The sequence below is a fragment of the Echinops telfairi genome, unplaced genomic scaffold (genome assembly GCF_000313985.2).
Source record: "Echinops telfairi isolate 266 unplaced genomic scaffold, ASM31398v2 ScPeMD7_18;HRSCAF=68, whole genome shotgun sequence".
Lineage (NCBI taxonomy): Eukaryota > Metazoa > Chordata > Mammalia > Afrosoricida > Tenrecidae > Echinops > Echinops telfairi.
This window is the reverse complement of record NW_022103915.1, coordinates 14324889-14345313: the sequence shown is the minus strand read 5'-3', so window position 1 is coordinate 14345313 and position 20425 is coordinate 14324889. Positions and strand designations below refer to the sequence as shown.

Genomic DNA, 20425 nt, shown 5'->3' with positions numbered 1-20425 from the left:
GGTGGTGGTGGTGGTGGTGGTGGTGGTGGTGGTGTGTGTGTGAGCTCACTGTGCTGGCCATATCTGCCTTATTTGTCACGCACAGCCAGGGCCCTGGGGCCACTTTCAATGGCGATTTCCACTCTGGGCACATTCTTTTAGAGCCGTTTAAAACCCAGTTGCCACTGAATTGATTCTGACTCATGCTGACCCCGTGTTTTACCAGAGTAGAACTGTGTGCCCCAAGGGGCTCCCAAAGGCTCGATTTTCGGAAACAGCCTGCCAGGCCTTTCTTCTGAAGTGTATCTGGGAGGAGTCGAACCACCAAGCCATCCACGTGACTTGTGTGCACCTCTAAGGACTCTGGAGCCTTGGTTGTCTCCAGTGCCAGCTTGCTCTTATAAGGGGGACGGCAGAGCGCCTGTCTGAGAGGCAGTGTCAGCCACAGCCCCCTGGCTCAGGGACTGGCTACCCTTAGCTGGTAATGAATAGTGTAAGTATCTAATCAGATTCTCCAAACCACGAGTGAGTGAGCATTTAATTCCGGGTATCAGATGATTAGCAGAGTGGAGTGTGTTGGGCGTTCAGATTCATTGCCAGGCCTTGCCCTTCCCCAGAACTTGCCGTGAGTAAGTCACGCGACTTCTGCTTCGCTCTGCCTGTAGTTCATGGCGTATTCAAAGTCTCTGAAGCTGACATGGCCGTCCGAGTCCTGATCCACTTCCCTGGAAAAGGAAACCAAACGTTATTTTCGCCGGACCTGCCCGTGGGGAGCGCATGGGGGAATCCTGGCTTGTTTGGGCGCATGCCTGTGAGAGAGAATGTAAGTTCCTGGAAGGTGTATGGAAAGCCATCCCCTGCCTCCACCTCTTGTGCTTATCACACCAGAGGTGGGGAGGAGAAGAAAGAGCCCTTACAACAAGTTAGAAGAGATCCATTCTTGTTAAAGGAACGAGGCCAACTGCACAAGTTGTGTGAGAAAAGATGGAATGACTGTTTCATGCCTTCCCATCAGCCTTTCCCGGAATGGGTCCACAAGCCTGTATCCATTCCTCAGTCGACCACGTTGGATGCACAGCTCTGCCGTCAGAAACATGTTTTGTGGCCGAGTGCAACATCCTGCACATGGCTGGGTCGGTTGCTAACAAGTTCCCGCTGACTCGTGGCGGCCACAAGTGTGTCCAAGCATAAGTGTGCGCTGAAGGACTTGCAGTGGCTACCTTTGGCGAAGGAGATGACCAGGCCTTTCTTCTGCGGCACCACAGGGTAGACCTGACCCTCCCGCCTTTTGTTCATCGCCAAGCACCCACCTACCCGGGAGCTTCCACATCATGTTAAGACTGCCCACGTTGGGATTGCTGTACATCATTAGCCACTCCCTTAAGCTACCAGGGGGCTGCCGGAAATCTGTGGGGAAATTATATCATCTTCCTTTCCCTTTTCCCGTTAACGGGCTGGACATGTTGTACCCAGGAAGACACTGAGTCTTGACCACCCTGCCCGGAGGGAGCAGATGAGGAACTCCAGCCAGGATCCTGAAATTCCAACACTGTCCCAACAGCAGCTCTCTGCGCCATTCCAGATGGCTCCCTGGAGACAAGGAGCAATGCCACAGAGACACAATGATGCCATAATTCCACAGGGCGTGCCCCAGGACCAGGAGTTTGCACTGGCTTCCTGCAGGGTCTCGGACGCTCTGGTCAGCCCCCAGAGGCACTTGTGACACTCTTTGAAGTCACGCAGGATAGTGTTCAGGTGAGTTTGGGGCGGAGTGGCCCATGCTGTGCTGACCCCTAGAACTGCTACCTGAACCAGGAGTCCCGTGATAGCACCCACAGCCCGTGGCTGAGACAGCCCACCTCCGTTACTCAAACTCCCTGCTATCGAGTCGATGCCAACTCAGAGACCCTACAGGGCAAGGTGGAACTGCCCCTTTGAGTTCCCAAGACTGGAACTCTTTATGGGAGTAGAAAGCCCCATCTTTCTCCCACGGAGCAGCTGGCGGTTTCAAAGAGCCGACCTTGAAGTCAGCAGCCCCATGCGTTACCACTAGGCCACCAGGCACTGGCCATGCCTCCCAGCGATGAGGAGGCTCCAAAAGTGCAGAGGGAAATGCCAGTGTCTCTTCATCCCTTTTCCACAGACTTTTTGGAGTTCCTTCATATTTCCAGGGAAAGCACTGCTTTCAAAAGCGTTTTTCAAAACAGATGAGCCATGGTCATTGTATGGCGTAGTGCTTATGTGTTGGGCTGCGAACCACAAGGTCAGTGGTTCAAAAACATCTGCTGCTTCTCTGGACAAAGATGAGGCTTTCTACTCCTATAATGTGTGACAGTCTCAGAAACTACTGGGACAGTTCTATCCTGTCCTACAGGGTCACTATGAGTCACATCAACTCGATGGCACTGAGAAACACAGTGGATTAGGGCCCTATCAGTAGCTTCTGTGGCTGGTGCCAATGGAACCTCTGTTGGAACAACAAGTCGTAGCAGCCACACGGAGGGCTTTTTAGCAGCCAAACTGGCCTGCCTAGCAGAGCCACCCATCACTGTAACTGCCGTGAAGCAGGCTTTTAAAATAGGGCATTCTAAAACCAACCTCCTGAATATTTCATGCCAAAGTCTCAGTAGTGTCTAACGGCTCTGTAGAAGAGAGTGGTGACCATTTTTCATCCTTCTGAGGTGGAGAAAAATCTCTACTCTCGCTGCTGCTACAGGGCACAGCAGTGTGGTCCCAAGTACGGGGGAAACCACGGCCGGTGGCAGAGGCCACTGCTTTTCTCCTGGACATGACATGACGGTGGGCGAAACAGACATGACAGCGCCGCACTATTCAGGACCAAAGAGTATAATGCCCGAGCTCTGCTAAGTGATTAGAAATAATCAGCATCACACGCTACCGAGGATTGACTATAAATCAGATCATTGTAGATTGATAATATGGCCCAACTAGGATCCCCCCGCCCCAGCAGCCTTTTCACTCTGAATGCCCTGGTAGTGTAGTGGGCTGCAAGTTGGACTCTAACCACAAGGTCAGGAGTTCAAAATTACTAGTTGCTTCATGGGAGAAAGATGAAGCTTTCTACTCTTGTAGAGATTCATAGTCTCAGAAACCCACACAGGCTGTTCTATCCTGTCCTATAGTCCTTGACTCTAGAGCAGTGGTTCTCAACCTTCCTAATGCTGCACCCCTTTAATACAGCTCCTCATGTGGTGACCCCCAACCATAACATTATTTTCCTGGCTACTTCAAAACTGTCATTTTGCTACTGTGATGAATCGGGCAACCCCTGTGAAAGGGTTGTTTGATCCCCAAAGGGGTTGTGACCCACAGGTTGAGAACCGTTGCTCTAGAGGGTGATGGGGAGGAGTTTGAATTGATGTCATGCAGCAAGTTTTCCTGAACTGGTTTTGTTGCATGTATATGTTTCGGGAGGGGGGAGGGGGTGTTCAATGGAGAACCTGAAATAGTTATGTTAAGAATAAGCCGCTTCTGATACTATTCGTGTGTGTGTGTGTGTGTGTGTGTGTGTGTGTGTGTTTACTCAGACTGTGAAGCTGAATGCTTGTGGAAAGAGCACCCTGTGACAGATTTTCTCAGGAAATTGCCATATGTAACTGCCTTCACTTATTTTTTTTTTATATTGTGAAATATTTCTTTCTTTCTTTTTTAAAAATCATTTTATTTGGGCATCGTACAACTCTTATCACAATCCATACATCCATCGTGTCAAGCAGATTTGTACATTTGTTGCCATCATCATTCTCAAAACATTTGCTGTCTACTTGAGCCCTTGGCATCGGCTCCCCATTTGCCCCCCTCCCTCCCCACTCCCTCACGAACCCTTGATAATTTATAAATTATTATTATTTTGTCATATCTTACACTGTCCGACATCGCCCTTCACCCACTTTTCTGTTGTCCACCCAAACTGTAATCGGTTCCCCCTTTCTACCCCAGCTGCCCTCCACCCTCCAGGTATCGCCACTCTCACCACTGGTCCTGAAGGGATCATCTGTCCTGAATCCCCTGTGTTTCCAGTTCCTATCTGTACCAATGTACATCCTCTGGTCTAGCCAGATTTGTAGGTAGAACTGGGATCATGAGAGTGGGGGAGGAAGTATTTAGGAACTAGAGGAAAGTTGTATGTTTCATCGTTGCTACCCTGCACCCTGACTGGCTCATCTCCTCTCTGAGACCCTTCTGTAAGGGGATGTCCAGTTGCCTACAGATACCTGATCCCTTCGACACCTAATGATCACACAGGCTGGTGTGCTTCTTCCATGTGGGCTTTGTTGCTTCTGAGCTAGATGGCCACTTGTTTATCTTCAAGCCTTTAAGACCCCAGACACTAAATCTTTTGATAGCTTCACTTATTTTTCTTGATGTCTGTAATGACCCTATAGGACAGGGTAGAACTGGCCCCGTGAATTTCTGAGACTGTAACTCTTGGTGGGAGTAGAAAACCCTGTCTTTCTCCCAGACCAGGCAGAAGAGCCATCATCTGAGAGCTGAGCTTTGAAAACTGAGGCTGCAGAAGTGAGATCGTGGGCGGGAGGAGTCCCTTGACTCCCAAGCTGCAAGGTTTAGAGCCCCAAAGCCGGAAACTGGGACCCAAATGGAAACCAGGCCCATTTAAATCAAAGTGCTTGGCAGCTGAGGCTTGGTGGCTTCGATCTAGCCAAGAACCTACGGTCTCCTCGGACATCTGGATACAGAAGTAAATCCACGTCCAGAAGTGGCTTTTCAAAGAAATGATCCTGGGGAGGAAAACAATTGCCATTAGCCACAGTAAAGGCTTTATAGAAATGTTTGTCTGGTTAAAATCGAGGTGTTTCTGTTGCAGTCTGAGAGGCAAAACGGAGACCTGGAATTGTTTGGGACAGGGGAGACTCAAGAGACTTGGAACTGCTCTGATAAACTTTATTCTGAAGAATTTGGGAGCAACTGGGAGGAAGAGGATGGTTAGCAGATAAGGAGGAAGTGGGGCGCCTGAGAGGGAAGAGAATCATCCCCATAAAGCCTTTTTGGAGCCCTGGTGGCGTAGTTGGGCTGCAATCTACAAGGTCAGCAGTTCGAAACCACCAGCCTGCTCCACAGGAGAAAGAAGGGGTTTTCCACTCCCGTAAAGAGTGACAGTCTTGGAAACTTGAAGGGCCAGTACTCTGTCCCACAGGGCTGCTATGAGTCAGCTCAATGGCAGTGAATTTGCGTGTCTTTTGTTTATGAGCCCCTGGGGAGCACACAGGCTTAAGCCCTGGATGATTAACCAAAAGATGGGCAGAGGTACCACAAAAGAAGGCCTGGCGCTTTGCTTCCATAAAGGTAACAGCCGCGAAAACCCTACGGCGTGCAGTTCTACTCCGCAACACGTGGGATCGCCGTGAGTCAAAATCGCCTTGATGGCAAATGTCGTTTAATGTTTACAACAGGCTTCAACGTTGTTGCTATTGCTCATTATCCCATCTTCTCCAAGGGGCGCAGCAGAACACACCATGTGGGGTTGGGGGTACATTGGAGTGTTTGTGCTGAGTTTGGGGCTGGAAACGGAGTTCAGAGGTGAGCTCTATCTTAGCTGGTGTACTGGGGAACAAGAAAAGCCGGTGGGCCGATGATCTGGATAGTTCTGCCAATGGAACTAATTCTGAGAAAGAACGCAGAGCCCAAGACAACCAGGAAGCCACAAAGACAAAACAGAAAACCTGCTGACCCTGCAGGACAGAGTAGAACTGCTCTGTAGGGTTTGCAGCCAGCGTCAACCTTTTAGGAACAGCCAGCCCCACCCTTTTCCCCTCAAGAAGCACTTGGTGGGTTTGAAACACTGGCTTTGTAGTTTGAGGGCCTATGTGTAACCCACTCAGCCTACCAGAGCTCCAGGAAACCATAAGCCTTCCAGCAATGTGTCAAAATCTTGGGAAGGGCTTTATCATCCCGCAGGGTACGGACAGTGACCGGATGTCAATGTACAAGCAGACCCAGGTTGACACTGGGATACACTGAGAATTTCAGTCAGCGAGAGACCTGGTACATTCAGCTGTCTTTCTTACCTGTTAAGACAGAAACATTCCCTGGCCCATTAGCCTTCATGAGTGTGTCACGAGCCTTAGGGCTGGTCTCCTTTGTATCTTGATTTGCTAAGAAAAATCCTGCTCTTGCCTTTGTAAGACAGACTTCACCAGCTCACACTAGATTTGCACCTGAGACCCAAAGGTGAAATGCTCTTGACCCTGCAGGAGCCAGGGTTTCACTTTGTGAATCTTTCATGAAGCTGGGCCATGTTGGGATACATTCTCAAGGAAAACTGAAGGAGCTTTGCTTTTTAATTTTTCATTACAAGTATTTACATATAACCACCCCCCTGAGGGATGGACAACAGAAAAGGGAGATGTCTGACAGTGTAAGACACGACAAAATGATAATAATTTATAAATTATCAAGGGTTCATGAGGGAGAGGGGGCCGGGAGGGAGGGGAAAATGAGGAGTTGATACCAAGGACTCAAGTAGATGTTTTGAGAATGATGATGGCAACAAATGTACAAATGTGCTACACAATGGATGGACGTATGGATTGTGGCACGAGCCCCCAATAAAATGATTTTTTTTAAAAACAAAAAACATGTACGCACAGACTTCATCCCAAGCAGTAAGTGCTCCTTGTGTGAGGACATTTGCATCAAAACAATCTCTTGGAATTCCCTGAAAGCAGTTCTTTTTTGGAGAACAATGTTTGTTGTAAAATCATTCTTTTGAGCGTAGCCACGGCCAGGTCTCTGAAACTATATTTCAGAGGGCAGGGGTTGCTTTCTGCAAACATTAAACAGGTGGGGGGAGTAGTTTAAAAAAATGCCAGAGCATGAAAACCGTGGGCTCTTCCTTAACTATTACAATGAGATAAAGACCACAAAAATGACGCTGTGACGTGGAAACAAGAATACAGACTGGTGCAGACCTCGTGATTATAATCTTGCAAGCATCCATATTCGGATGGGTAGCAGTTGAAGGATGCATGCAGAACAGGAACTTGTTTTCTGAGGGTGGGTGATTTCGTCTTACAATATTCTTTAACACGATTGATGTCAAGTTCAACGGATGGGACATTTTCTTCCTTGCCAGAGGGAACATTCAAAACAAGTGGACTCGGTGCATGTCGTACAGACCCCTTCGGTGTTGACAGCCGTTTCGGGACCTCAGCACTACTGGTATTTGGGGCAGAGAGTCAAGTGGCATGGTGGGGGCGGGGTGCCACCAGATACACAGGACAGTTAGCAGCATGCCCGGGCTAGATACCCACTAGAGATCAGTGACACCACCCCCAATCTGTGACAATGAAGAGGTCTTCAGATGATGCTTGTTGAGTTGCTCTAACTCGGAGAACTCCCCCGCCCCCCACCAACCGAAGGAACTACTGCCCAGTCCCGCACCCTCCTCACAATCCCTGCCGTGCCTGAGCCCATTGTTGGCGCCACTGTGTCCACCCTCTCACGCAGGATCTGCCTCTTTCTGAATGACCCTCTACCCGGTTGTCTCTGGCTGAGGATCATTCCCTGTGAGGAAGCAAAATCTGAGGCAATTCTTGGAAACTGTCCAGTTAAATAAGTTTACTAGAATGATTTCTTTAAAGAAAAAGTTGAAAAGCTCTTAAAACAACAACAACAACAACAGCAACAAACCCACTTCCGATTCAGCTGAGACACACGTCTCGGATGGATTGTGCGGATCATGACCTCCACACCCTGCCTGGCCAACACCGAGGATTTGAACTGAGTCCAGAAAAGACCACGCTGGAGAACCAGGGCCAGGGGGGTGATCAGAGTTCAGGGACAGGCAGCTGTGTGTTCCCAGCCAACACACGGACAGGCAATGATGACTGTGAGTCACTGAGGCAGACACGCGGGGTTTCGAAACTCGACGTCGCATTTGATTCGCACGAACCATGAATGAGAAGTTGAATGCGGAGGAGGCAGAGATTTACATGAGCAAAAGTTTGCATCTTGGGGATTTTTGGGGTGGAATCAAAGAATCCCTTTGATTCTCCATAAATTCATTTAAACTAAAGTCAAAGCTGCCACTCCATTAGGGACAAAGCTGTCATCCTGACTGAACAGTGAAGAGGGAAAATTACCCTCCAAGCAAGGAGCTCCCTGCTGCGGATGAGAGGACTCGCCAATTGAAGATGTAACGATGACAGCTTCTCCCGCAAGCAGCCTCCCTTTCTCTCAGCACTGGCGCGCTTGCCTCTTTGTTGATGAGAGGCCTACAGGGCTCTACAGCCATCCGGCTGGTAATGTGTTTATTAATTTTACCTTTGTAGTGATGTGTGTTAAGAAAAGCCATTCTGATACCCAGGAAAGGTAAGAGAGATCTGTGGATGCTGTTTCTTCTTTTCGAGGCTCCCACGCGACTGTCATGTGGACTGGACACCTTTGGGCCCTGCCTCCCACACTCTTGCTTGTCTCCGTCCAGGCTTTGGGAGAGCTTAGCACGGTCTCTTTTGCTTTCTGCCTGGGGCTGCTGACACCACATGTGCCACCGGAAGTGTGGAGGAGGAAGGAGGTAACAGCCCCTGGGGCAACCCTGGGTCAATGAGGTATCAGGAGCCAGTGGATAAAAGCTCTCCTCTTCGGTCCCTCGGGGAGACAGCTCTGAGAACATCCCATCGGCTGGGGAGGTTCTGATGTGAGAGAGGCCTTTGGCTCATTAGTGGCAAACTTTATGAAAGGACCTTTTCCCATCAGCTTCCTCCCTCTCCCCTCACTGCTGGTGGCTGAGGTTGCTTCCCAATCAAACTACCTGCACACAAGCCCTCAGTGCTCCTGGCTCTCTAGAAAGAAACCAGCTGAGACGCAGTGCAAGCTTCATTTTGAGAAGCCATTTGAGTTTGCTGGTCGGTGGTAATATGTCCCACCAGACTCTCCTTTGGGGAGACGGGACCTCACAACTGATCAGAATGTTCTGATATCTGGGAAGAGGGATTTTTAGAGCAAATTAAATACTGCCTTTAGGAAATGCTCTGAATACTGAAGGGCCAGGCAATCGGAATGTCAGCGTGAAGCAGAAAAAGGGATAGGAGCCCCCTTCTCTTTATAATCCAGTGTCCATGTGTCTTATTTAATAAGATTTGGTCTGTCGATGAATGCGAAATCGTAGTATTATTAAACTTTTAACTGCTTCTTCAGGAAAAGATCAAAGAACCAAACTCATTGCCGTTGAGTCAATTCCGACCCACGGGACAAAATAGAACTTGCTCCCCAAGTTTCCAAGGCTGTAATCTTTGTGGATTTGGGCTGCCACATCTTTCTCCCACAGAGAGGCTGGCGGGTTTGAAGAGCCAACCTCTCGGTTAGCATCTCAGAGCTTAACCATTGTGCCACCAGGATTCCCCTCCTTGAGGAAGACAATATATTATTGCCTATGAGAGATCCAGCCTTTAGGATGCAGAAGTACAGCTAAGCACACGCCTGGCCAGGAGTCACTGGTGGACAGGATCAACAGTGACAGACTAGGTGTCCAGAGTAGACCACGGACACAGAATAACACAAGCCAAGAAAACTTAGGCCTCATTCAAGCACCAGGCTCGGCCTTCTAGACCAAAGGCACAGTAGATCTTATTGGTTACTTCTTCAGCACCCACTGCGGTCCTGTGTATGATGTGGGGCTGGGATGGGACCGATCCCTCCCCAAGCGGGACCTGATAGCGCTAAGCTAATCACTGTAACCCCATCTTCCATTGACAGCCCCAGAATTGATTGGCTGCAGCCAATTGGCATAAGGCATTCTTCCCTGTCAACGACTGGCTGGTGAAGACTTGGTCCGTCCATAATTGAGTCTGGGGCTTCTGCTTGCAGGTTGAGAAAGCAGAAGCTCCTTGGGGATGCAGAGGTGAGGTTGGTATTTCAAGAGTGCCTTTCCCACCATGAGGGTGCAGTCTCTCCCCGGTGTGATCCCTGGGTGCTTTGATCCAATTATTTAGGCACATACATTTAAATGTCAACTATCAGTCCAAGAATGGAGCCGTAGACAGTGAGGACAAGGGTCCGAAGTACAGCAGAGGAGCTAAAATCTGATCCAACCATCTGAAGTCTGTCCTGACTGAAAACGTGGTCACCTGGCCCAAAGAATTCCCTTTTGATGGCAGGCAATATACAATGTATTCCCAGCAGCTCACAGTGCTCTGTTATACCAAGTATCCGGTTTGAAATCTCGTCTAAGCTGCAGCACCTGGCACCTGATCGGAATGGAGTAGATGTTGTCGTTGTTGTTAGGTGCCATCAAGTCGGTTCCGACTCCCAGAGACCCCCGTGCAAGAGAAGCAAACACTGCTCAGTCCTGCTCAGATGCATGTTTGATTGCGTGGTTCCTCAGCAGAAGTAATATTATGAAAATGATGCTTCCAATTTTCAAGAAACCCCCAAATGACTCTGATGTCTCCTTAGATGCTACCCTGAAATGCTGCATGGTCCTCCGTGGTCCTGCGTTCTAGGGAAAGAGCTTCCTGGCGGCCTCCCAAAAGCTCGGTCTATGGTATCTTCACTGTGGGTCTGAATGTGCCTGGAGACGCAACTGATGGGAGCAATGTGGGATTTTCATTCCCTTAGAGAATGACTAGATTCTCCAGTCCAAGAAAAAAAGAAAAATGGATGTGTAATGCAGTCACAGCTGGCAAAAGTGATTAGCCATCAATAATGACTCATTTTTTCCTATTTGCTAGGTTTTAAAAATGAGGAGTCATTTTTAAAGCTGGAACTATTTTTTAGAGGAGGAGAGAAAGTGATTTCAGCCTGTTTGATCATTGACTCCGTGTGGCCGTGCAGATGAATGGAATCAACATACAGCTCTAAGCCCCACTGCCAGGAAACAGTCTCATATTCCTTCTTATCAAGTGCTCTAGCAGATCTGCTAGTAAGCAGTGACATCTTAGTTCCAGTTTGTTTTCCCGAAGAGAATTGTTATGTTAAAAAAATTATGTATACACACACATATAAAGAATCTCACAGCTTTAAGGATATAGAACAAAAGTCAAAATAAGACTCTTTGGAATAATCATAAACAATTTGTTTCCTGTATTTCTGGGTCAACAGGTCCCCTACGGGCAGTTCAGCTGGGGTAGTGGGTTACATGTTGGGCTGCTAACTGCAAGGCCAGCATTTCTAAGCCACCAGCTGCTTTGCAAGAGGAAGATGAGGCTGTCTACTCTCAGAAATCCACAGGGCAGCCCTCCTCTGCATTACAGGGTCATTATGAGTTAAATCTTGGCTGAAAGAGATAATACCAGAAAGATTTTTACCTACATTGTATTGATTATGCACAGACATTTGACTGTGTGGATCAGAACAAACTATGGATAGCCTTGAGAAGCATGGGGATTCCAGACACTTCCTTGTGCTCAGGTGAAACGTGTACAGGATCAAGGGGAAGTTGTTGGAATAGAACAAGGGAATACTGCAGGGCTTAAAATCAGGAAAGATGTGTGACAGGATTGTAGCCACTCACCACACTGATTCAGTTTGTATGCTGAGCAAATAATCCGAGAAACTGGCTTACATGAAAAAGAATACTGAAGATTGGAGGAAGGCTTACTAACAACCTCCTGACATACAGATGACACAACCTTGCTCGCTCAAAGTGAGGACTTGAAGCATTTTCTGATGAAGACCCAGGACTGCAGCCTTCTGTATTGATTATGATTCAATATAAAGACTCGAATTCTAACAACTGGACCAGCAGGTAACCTGATAGATGGAGAAAAGGTTGAAGTTGTTAAGGATTTTGTCTTGCTTGGATCCACAATCAATGTTCGTGGAAGTAAGTGTCAAGAGATCAAAAGACGAGCTGCAGTCGGTAAATCTGCTGCACAAGGCCTCTTTAAAGTGTTGCAAAGGAAGGATGTTACTACTTTGAGGACTAAGGTGCTCCTGGCCCAAGCCAGGGTATTTTCAACTGCCTTACATGCACGTGAAAGTTTGACACTGGACAAGGAAGATGAAAAAAGAATCGATGCCTTTGAATTATGGTGCTGCCAAGGAATACTGAAAGTACCATGGAGCAAATTTACCTAATGCAATGGTTTCATGAAAGCTAACGTCCCAAGGATAAATAAATTTGTCTCTGGAGAAGTACAGCCAGAATGCTCCTTAGAAGCAAGGATGATGAGACTTTGTCTCACGTACTTTGGGCATGTGGTCAGGAAAGAGCAGTCCCTGGAGAAGGACATTATGCTGGGTAAAGTAGAGGGGCAGCAAAAAAGTTGAAGACCCTCAAGAAGATGGATTAACACAGCATCTGCGACAATGGGCTTGAACAGAAGAACAATTGTGAGGACGGCGCAAGACCAGGCAGTGTTTCATTCTGTTGTACATCGGGCTACTAGGAGTCAGAACCAACGTGGTGGTACCTAGTAACAGCAGCAGGCGTCGGAATTGACTTCATGGCAGTGAGGGAGGTCTCCTATTCTTCCCACACACACCCTTACAGGCCTCCTCTGAATATGGCAATGAGGTATGTGTCCCTTAGCTGCTATGAAACTAAAGCACCTGACAAGTCAAGTTAAAGGGTTAGACAACACGGATGCTAAGACTGGATACTATTCTAAATGTTGATGGATCTGTCAGTCTGCAACATGGTGAATTACTTAATATGACTCTTTTATCCGTAGAAGGCAGGTACCCTGGTGCCATAGTGGTTATGAGTTGGGTTGTGATCTAAAAGGTCAGCAGTTCGAAACTACCAGCTGCTCCTTGGGAGAAAAATGGGGCTTTCTACTCCAATAAAGAGTTACAGTCTCAGAAACTCAAAGCAGCAGTTCTTCCCTGTCCGATGGGGTTGCTATGAGTCAGCATGGCCTCAATAACGGTGAGAAGAAGAAGCCGTAGAAGAACACGGAAGTCACTTTGAGGAGTAAGGGGTGTCTGACCCAAGCCATGGTATTTGAATGACCCTCAGATGCATGCGAAGGTTAGACATTGAAAAAGGAAGGCTGAAAAGGAATCGGTGGTCTGAGTTATGGGGCTGGCAAAGAACATTCAAAGAACCAGCCTGGCTTGGAGAAAGGACTGCCAGATGCTCCTTACAAGGAGGATGGTGAGACTTTGTCTCATTTACTTTGGATCTGTTATCAGGAGAGACTAGTCTCTGTAAAGGATGTCGTGTTTGGTAAAGTCGCTGCGAGGTGTCATCTAGTTGATTCCGACCCATAGCGGCCTTCTGTACAACAGATGGAGACACTGCCCGGCCCTACGCCATCCTCACAACTGTTCCCGCGCTTGAGCCCATTGTTGCCGCCATCGTCTTGTCCGCATCTCCTTGAGGCCTGCTCTCCTCTGTTCCTCTACTTCACCAAGCATGACGTCCCTCTCTAGGGACTGGTCTCTCCCGACAAGACGCCCAGAGTATGTAAGATGAAGTCTTGCCATCCTGGTCTTGAAGGAACCCTCTGGCCATACTTCTGCCAAGAAAGATTTTTGTCCTTTTAGCAGTCCATGGTGCTCTCAGTATTCTTCTCCGCACCACGATTCAAAGGTAGCAATTCTCCTTCGCTCGCCTTTAATCAATGTCCAATTTCCACATGCATATGGAGCCACTGAACATACCATGGCTTGTGTCAGTCACATCGTAGGCCTTACAGTAACATCGTTGCTCTCCAATGCTTTATAGAGGTCTTGTGCAGCAGATTTACCTAATACAACTTGTCTTTTGATCCCGACTGCTGCTTCTATGAACATTGACTGTGGATCCGAGCAAGACAAAATCCTTGACAACTTCAACCTTTTCTTCATTTATCATGATGCTACCTGTTGGCCCATTTGTGAAGATTTTGGTCTTCTTTATATTGAGTTGTAATCCATACCGAAGGCTACAATCCTTGATCTTTATCAACACGTGCTTACTTTGAGCAAGCAAGGTTGTGTCACCTGCAGATCAAAGATTAATAGGTCTTTCCTCCAATCCTGATGCCACGTTCTTTTTCATATAAACCAGCTTCTTGGATTATTTGCTCAGCAAACAGATTGAATAAGTATGGTGAGAGGACACAACCCGGTTGCACATCTTTCCCGATTTTAAGCCATGCAGTATTCACTTGTTCTGCTCCAACAGCTGCCTTTTGATCCCTGTACAAGTTTCACCGGAGCACAATGAAGTATTCTGGAATTCCCATGTGGAATTCCCATCCACATAATTGAATGTCTTGGCATAGTCCATCAGAACCACGTCAACATCTTTCTGGTGTTACCTGCTTTCTGCCGGATCCATCTGACATCAGTAAAGTAGAAGGGCACTGCAAATGAGGAAGACCTTCAAAGAGATGTACTGACACAGGGCCTGCAACAATCGGCTCAAATCTCGCAAACCCTGAGGATGGCGCAGGAGTGGGCAGCACTTCATTCTGCTGACTACGGTGTTCCCGTGAGTCAGAACCGACCCAATGGCACCTGACACTTCCAGCCATAGCCTTTGCTACACCTGCCAAGTGACTGTTTTTCTCAGCTCCTGATTGGATCCTACAGTCAGCTGGGAGTGGCTGTTAACAGAGCTCATTGTGATTGCCCTCCTGCTGGGTATTGAGTGAGCCATTGCAGAAGTGGGAGCAGGGGAACCTCACCAGCAATGACCCCCGAGATCCCTGCACATTGAACCTCTTTGATCCAGGAGACAGCACTGACACCCTAGGAGCAGCAGTGGAATCAGGAGCCGGAGCATGAGACAGACCAGGAGACTTACTGCAGAGCAAGGGAAGTTCAGTACTTGTGAGCAGGAGACTGGCGTGTGGAGTGGAGTGACTTTGGATTCTTAATCGGGGGAGCTGGGTTTTGCTGACCCACAGAGCTGGAGCTGGATACCTTCAGAGTGGCACAGCAGAGTGGCACACCCCTTGGGCATTTATCAACAGCCCCTAAGAGAGCTTTTGTAACATTGCTTGAGCAGGACAGAGGCCAGGCCAAGAGGCTGGGGTCCAAAGAGAGGCCTGCCTCTGGGCATGGCAGATAAAGAGACTATCCTGCTGAACAGCTGTTTCCCGAGCATTTCCCATCTGACTTGTCACCTGTTCATTACCCTACTAACCCCCAACCTAAGAGTATCTGTGAGTTCTGTGGGGCCACTGCAATGAAGAAGGGAACCCAGCCACAGGAGGAGAGGGCTGGGAGGGGGACGGTCTGTGTCAGAACAGGGCAAAGAGGGACGGAGATTGGAGGCTTTTCTGCCTTTGGCTTTGTGGCAATCCGCCCTGGGAGCCAGAGGAGGTCAGAGAGTGTCCCCGCCCCCTACCATTTGGCTCACAGTCTATGCTACTGTGATCTCTTGCATCTTGCTGTGAGGCTGGAAGTTATGTCATTCGTAGTACAGATTTCTCTCAAGATTCCCTCATATTGAACAGACTTCAGCTGAGCTTCCAGACTGAAAGAGAGTAGGAAGAAAGGACTTCCAAATATCAGCTAATGGAAAGGGGATGGAGCGCAGCCGCTATCCGGAAAAACCAGTCGTCAGACAGGCCGCTGTGCTTGGTACACATAGGCCAACGAAAGCGATGGAAGCCCTCAATAAGGTGGACTGACACTCACTCTGACAGAGACTCAAGGGCGCCAACAGTGGGGAGGATGGGGCAGGACCAGGCCACATTTGGTTCTGTGACTCACAAAGTCACGGTGAGGCAGAGCCAGCACGGAAGTAACTAACAACACCAGGCGGCCCTTCGATGTCCTCCTTGTCTTTGTACGTGGACTCTTTAGAGATGCAGCCCCACTCCTGTGAGTCTTTCACCCAGAGGACGATGTGACACACATGAACATATATGTGGACGGGGGGGGGGGGGGCTGAAAATGATCCCGCATCTTGACATGAGGAATACACATGAAGATAAAGCCATTTCTCTACTGCAAATACATAATCACATCGGCTGCGCTATCTAGCATCATCTTGAACTTCATTATGAAATAAAAGACCAGGGACAAGGGGGCTACCATTTCGTCTCTGAAGAACAGCGCTTCGGGAGAGCTTTCCAACTCCCTCTTCCACAGATTTCTACCAGGTTGTGATCCGGCTAGCGGGCAAGCATCACGAGGGGGCGGGGGGAGTATGTTTCCTCCAATAACACCTGCTTTCCCAGTGTGCGGCCTTCCACACAGGAGGCCACGAGATGAACCCCGGCCCCTCTGGCAGATGGTGTGGTGGCTGAGTGCACAGATTCGGCTGCACTGAAAGCAACAAGTTCACACCCTTGACTGGGGGTCTGGGCGGAGCTGAACTTTCAAGTGTAATGCAGGAATGATTACACACTTGCAGGCGAGAAAGCAGCGCATTAGTGGGTTCAGAGGCTGGGAGAGTGATGGGCTGAGAGAATGAGGCTTAATGAGCTGCATTGTGCGGAGGCAACAAATAGCGCGGGAAGCTGAAATGCGAACTAAACATGGGCCGTTTGTAAGTGGTCCCGCTAATCACAGTGTTGGCCACCACTTGGTAGGGAGCAAGATCTTCAACAGCATGCTTTCTAGGAGTCAGAAAACCCGAGCAGCATGGATTTTCTGTAACGGCACAATGCTTTCAAGTCAAATAGATTTTCAGTGAGCTTTGACAGGAGTGTGACAGGGTTGGTTGTGTGTGTGCTTAGTTACCATTTTCAGGAAAACTCGTAACTGGATCTAAAATTTATGTAGAAAAAGAAATGTGCCAGAAGACACAGCACTTGGGGAAAGTGCTAACCTAACGAAAGGAAAGCCTGAGAAATAGACCAGTGTGATTATGGTCCAGGGATCGATGTACTTGACCAGCAGCCAGAAACATGTCTATGGGAGGGGTTTCACAAGGGTCAACAAAACATGCCTCCATCTTCTTGAAGAACACAATTGGCCTACATTACCCAGCCTCCTTTGCAACCAGATGCTCCTGGGCCTTCTGGCGATGGACCGTGGGTGGAGTGTGTTCCATTGGCAGCCTTGCCCCACGGAAATTTCCTAAGGGGAAAATTCTCTCTTGTCTGCTGTCTGTCTACATGCCAGATGCAGAAGAACTCCAGGGCCCCGAGGGATGGTGGAGACCCTGGTCACATGGGGGCGTGGGGGGCAAGGAATAACTGCCATCTTGAACTTGTGTGAGGACAAAATGAATGATGTCTTATGCCACTGAGATTTTGAAGTTTACCTGTCATTCAAGGCTACTATCCCTCCACCCTAACAGAATTAAGTTTAGATAGATTAAAAGGGAAAAACAAACACACCCCAAAACTCAACAACAACCCAGATTCACTGCCATCGAGTTAATGCCAATCCAGAGTAACCCTCTAGGACAGGGTAGAACTGGCCCTATGAGTTTCCGAGACTGTACCTTTTCATGAGAGTAGAAAGCGCCTTCTTTCCCCAATGGCAGCTGGGGCTTTGAATTGCTGACCTCGCAGAGTGCAGCCCAACACTTAACCACTCTGCCGCCAGGGCAGGGCGATGAAAACGAAGATGATCCTCGAAGAGATGGTCTGACGCAGTGGCTGCCACGCTGGGCTCAAACATGACACATGTGAGCATGGTACAGGGTCAGGCAACGTTTCCTTTGCTGGTAGTTATACGCGGAAACTGACACGACAGCACTTGACAACCACAACAAATTTTACATTCAAATAATAAAACCACCCAAAGTACTAGAAGAAAAACATCAGCCATCTATTTCTGCCCGCAAACATCATTACTTATAGAGAGCTTATAAAAAAATCGATACCATAAAGACTATAGGGTAAAGGAAAGGCAGTAGCATCCTATAAAAGAGCTAAAATCACATTGTTTTCTAAGTAAAAATAGTGCATATCACAAGGAGATGTGATTCTCACTTAGAGCTACAAGTGAACAAATACCGAAAATGCTGAGTGTTGGCCAGGCTGTGCGTTCATCCACTGTTGGTTAACCGCTGCCTGTTAATAAGCTTTTTGGAGAACACGCTGCTGGGCTGCGGCATAGCTACAAACCAGGCACATCCTTTAACCTCATCATTTCACCTCGAATACTTTTCCCAAAGAATCACTGGTGTACACACATGCACACACACAGAGACAGAGGGCCCGATAAAAATAAGTAAAATCCGCCCCCGAATCCAGCTAACAAACAAACAAAACAGAAACTTGCCAGAAGTCTCATTTTCCTCTCTTCTTGGTAGTGTTTCTCTCAGGAGCTTTGTACAAACAAGTGGATGTTAATTTTTCTTTTCTACATTGCACAGAACGGAGCCCTGGTACCGCAGTGGTAAAGCGCTGGGCTGTGATCCGTGCAGTCGGCAGTGGACGCCAGCAGCAGCGCCACGGAAGAAAGAGCAGACTTTCGACTCCTGTGACAATGAGACGCTCAGAAACCCCCCAGGGGCAGCGGCCTATGCGTCAGCAGGGAGTTTATATTTCACAGAAGTCCTGGTGTCCTAGTAGCTATGTGTTCAGTTGCTAACACAAGGTCAGCAGTTCAAAACCACCAGCTACTCTGTGGGAGAAAGATGAGGCTTTTTGCTCCTGTAGAGATCGACAGTCTTAAACGTACAGGGGCAGTTCTAGGGGGTCACTAGGAGTTAGAATGATTACCAAGATGGCAATCCATTTGGTGTTTGAGTTTTCTTCTCTATCTCAGAGCCACAGATGATATCTGTTAAATCATAGAACAAACAGTTACTGAATCCTATTGGGAAGAATGGAAAATGTCTTACATATCTGGGTTACACATAGTATTTTACTTATGTGTGCATGTAGACCTATGCACCACCAGGGCTCCTAATACGTATGCATACACACACATACCACCAATAAGCACACACATATATATTGGGGTCAGTAAGATTTGTTCAAAGTCAGCTGAAAAGCAGGACCTTTGACTAGTAATTCCAGTGCGACTTGGAGCTTCCTGAAAGCAAGTGCAGAGTGATCAATAAACATTGGCTCCTCCTGTTACCACTCTGATGAGCCCTCTGCGGAGACTCACTTTGACACAGAACAAGCTGGAGAAGGGTTTTAGTGGATTTTTCTGTCATTTGAACTGATGGCTTGGATATTTGATACCAGCTGGGGTGAGTCTGCAGCTGGTCTCAGGTTTTAACTGTCCTACACGTGGGATTCTTGTGTATCGCTTACAACTTCCACGTGTTTGCTGGTCAACAGAAGGAGAGAACTCTTGTTCGTCCATCACCCTCCTCTCCACCTCCTTGACTTAATTTTTCAACTTCGCCCACCCAGTGGGAAAGTGCCATGGTTGTCATCGTAGCCAAGCTCCGGATTCACAGAAGTCTCCCAGAGGCAGCGGATGACTAGGCTTGCCGGCGCCATGTTTCCGCACACAAGTGGGACCAAAAACCACCCTTAACCTGACTCTGTGCCTACTTCCTACTCTAAGGAGAATGAGAAAGAATCAGAATATCCGGCGCTGAGATTGTAGAGCTGAAAATGTGTTATTTTCTTTTCCTGTGATGTGGATTATTTTTATTTTAAGACATGCTTCCTGGGCATATTTTTTTCTTAAACATTTCAATACAAATACAATTATCACCTCTCTCTCTTACCTACCTTGCCTCTGCTCTTTCAAAAACAAAAAGTTAACATGTATACAGGAACAAAGGGTACCTATGGCTCCATCTGCTTAAAAGCAGGAACTGTTCAGAGGAGTGTAAAGAACTCACAGCCGCCCCCAGTGCTGTGCTTGTGAGAGGCCACACATCTGTTCTGGTGTGTTAGCAAAGATTCACCAGTAAGCCAAGTGATCTCACCTACATGGCTTGGTTCAAGATGAATTATTTTAAAATCCTATGAGATTAGGTTTTTGGTTTGTTTTTTCCCTCTTTGTTGAACAAAATGAGCATGCAAGAATTTAAAAATGAAGATGGACTATTGAAATTTTAGTTTTACATAATCCATTAAGGAAAAGGAGACCTACATCACGGACCATTTCTTCCTACTGCGCTTCAGTGAGTAACGGGAAAGAGCCCTGGTGGCAGAGTGGGCTGCGAGTTGGACTGCTGGTTGCAGGTCAGCAGTTCAAAGCCACTAACCGCTCTGCAGGAGAAAGGTGAGGCTTTCTACTGCCAGGAGTCACAGCCTCAGAAACCCACAGGGGCAGTTCTGTCTGCCCTGTAGGTCCAGAACCAACGGATGGCGTGCGTTTAGCATAGGTCAGCATATTATAAAAAAGCATTTATGCTTTCCTTTACAACAAACTCCCATTAGTTGAGACATCTAGGCCTATGGACAAAGGAAAAAACAAACAACCTTTCGTAACGGAACAATTACCTCCTATTTACCAGAAACACAAGACGAATAAATCCCACTATAATTTTAAAAAGTCGCCAGGTGGAATGGCCCTGAGTCTTTTCCCATGAGGATGTCAGTCTAAAGAAGGAAGACACAGAAGTCACATCACGGGCCAGGTGTTCAGAAAACCAGGAAGTGCACAGAGAATGTGAACCTGGCCCAAATCGTCAACTCAGATCAGACCGAGAGAC

The 20425-nt window shown here is 47.9% G+C and overlaps 1 protein-coding gene across 1 annotated transcript in view; it reads right to left on the bottom strand.

Annotated features, from left to right (window-relative positions):
- Positions 1–499: 499 nt before the first annotated feature.
- EFCAB11 (EF-hand calcium binding domain 11) overlaps positions 500–20425 on the bottom strand; it is a 183369-nt gene continuing 163443 nt past the window's right edge. Inside the window, exon 6 of the mRNA XM_013003681.2 lies at positions 500–704. Within this exon, the coding sequence (XP_012859135.1) occupies positions 614–704 (91 nt within the window). The 3' untranslated portion in view covers positions 500–613. The remainder of the gene's footprint in view (positions 705–20425) is intronic.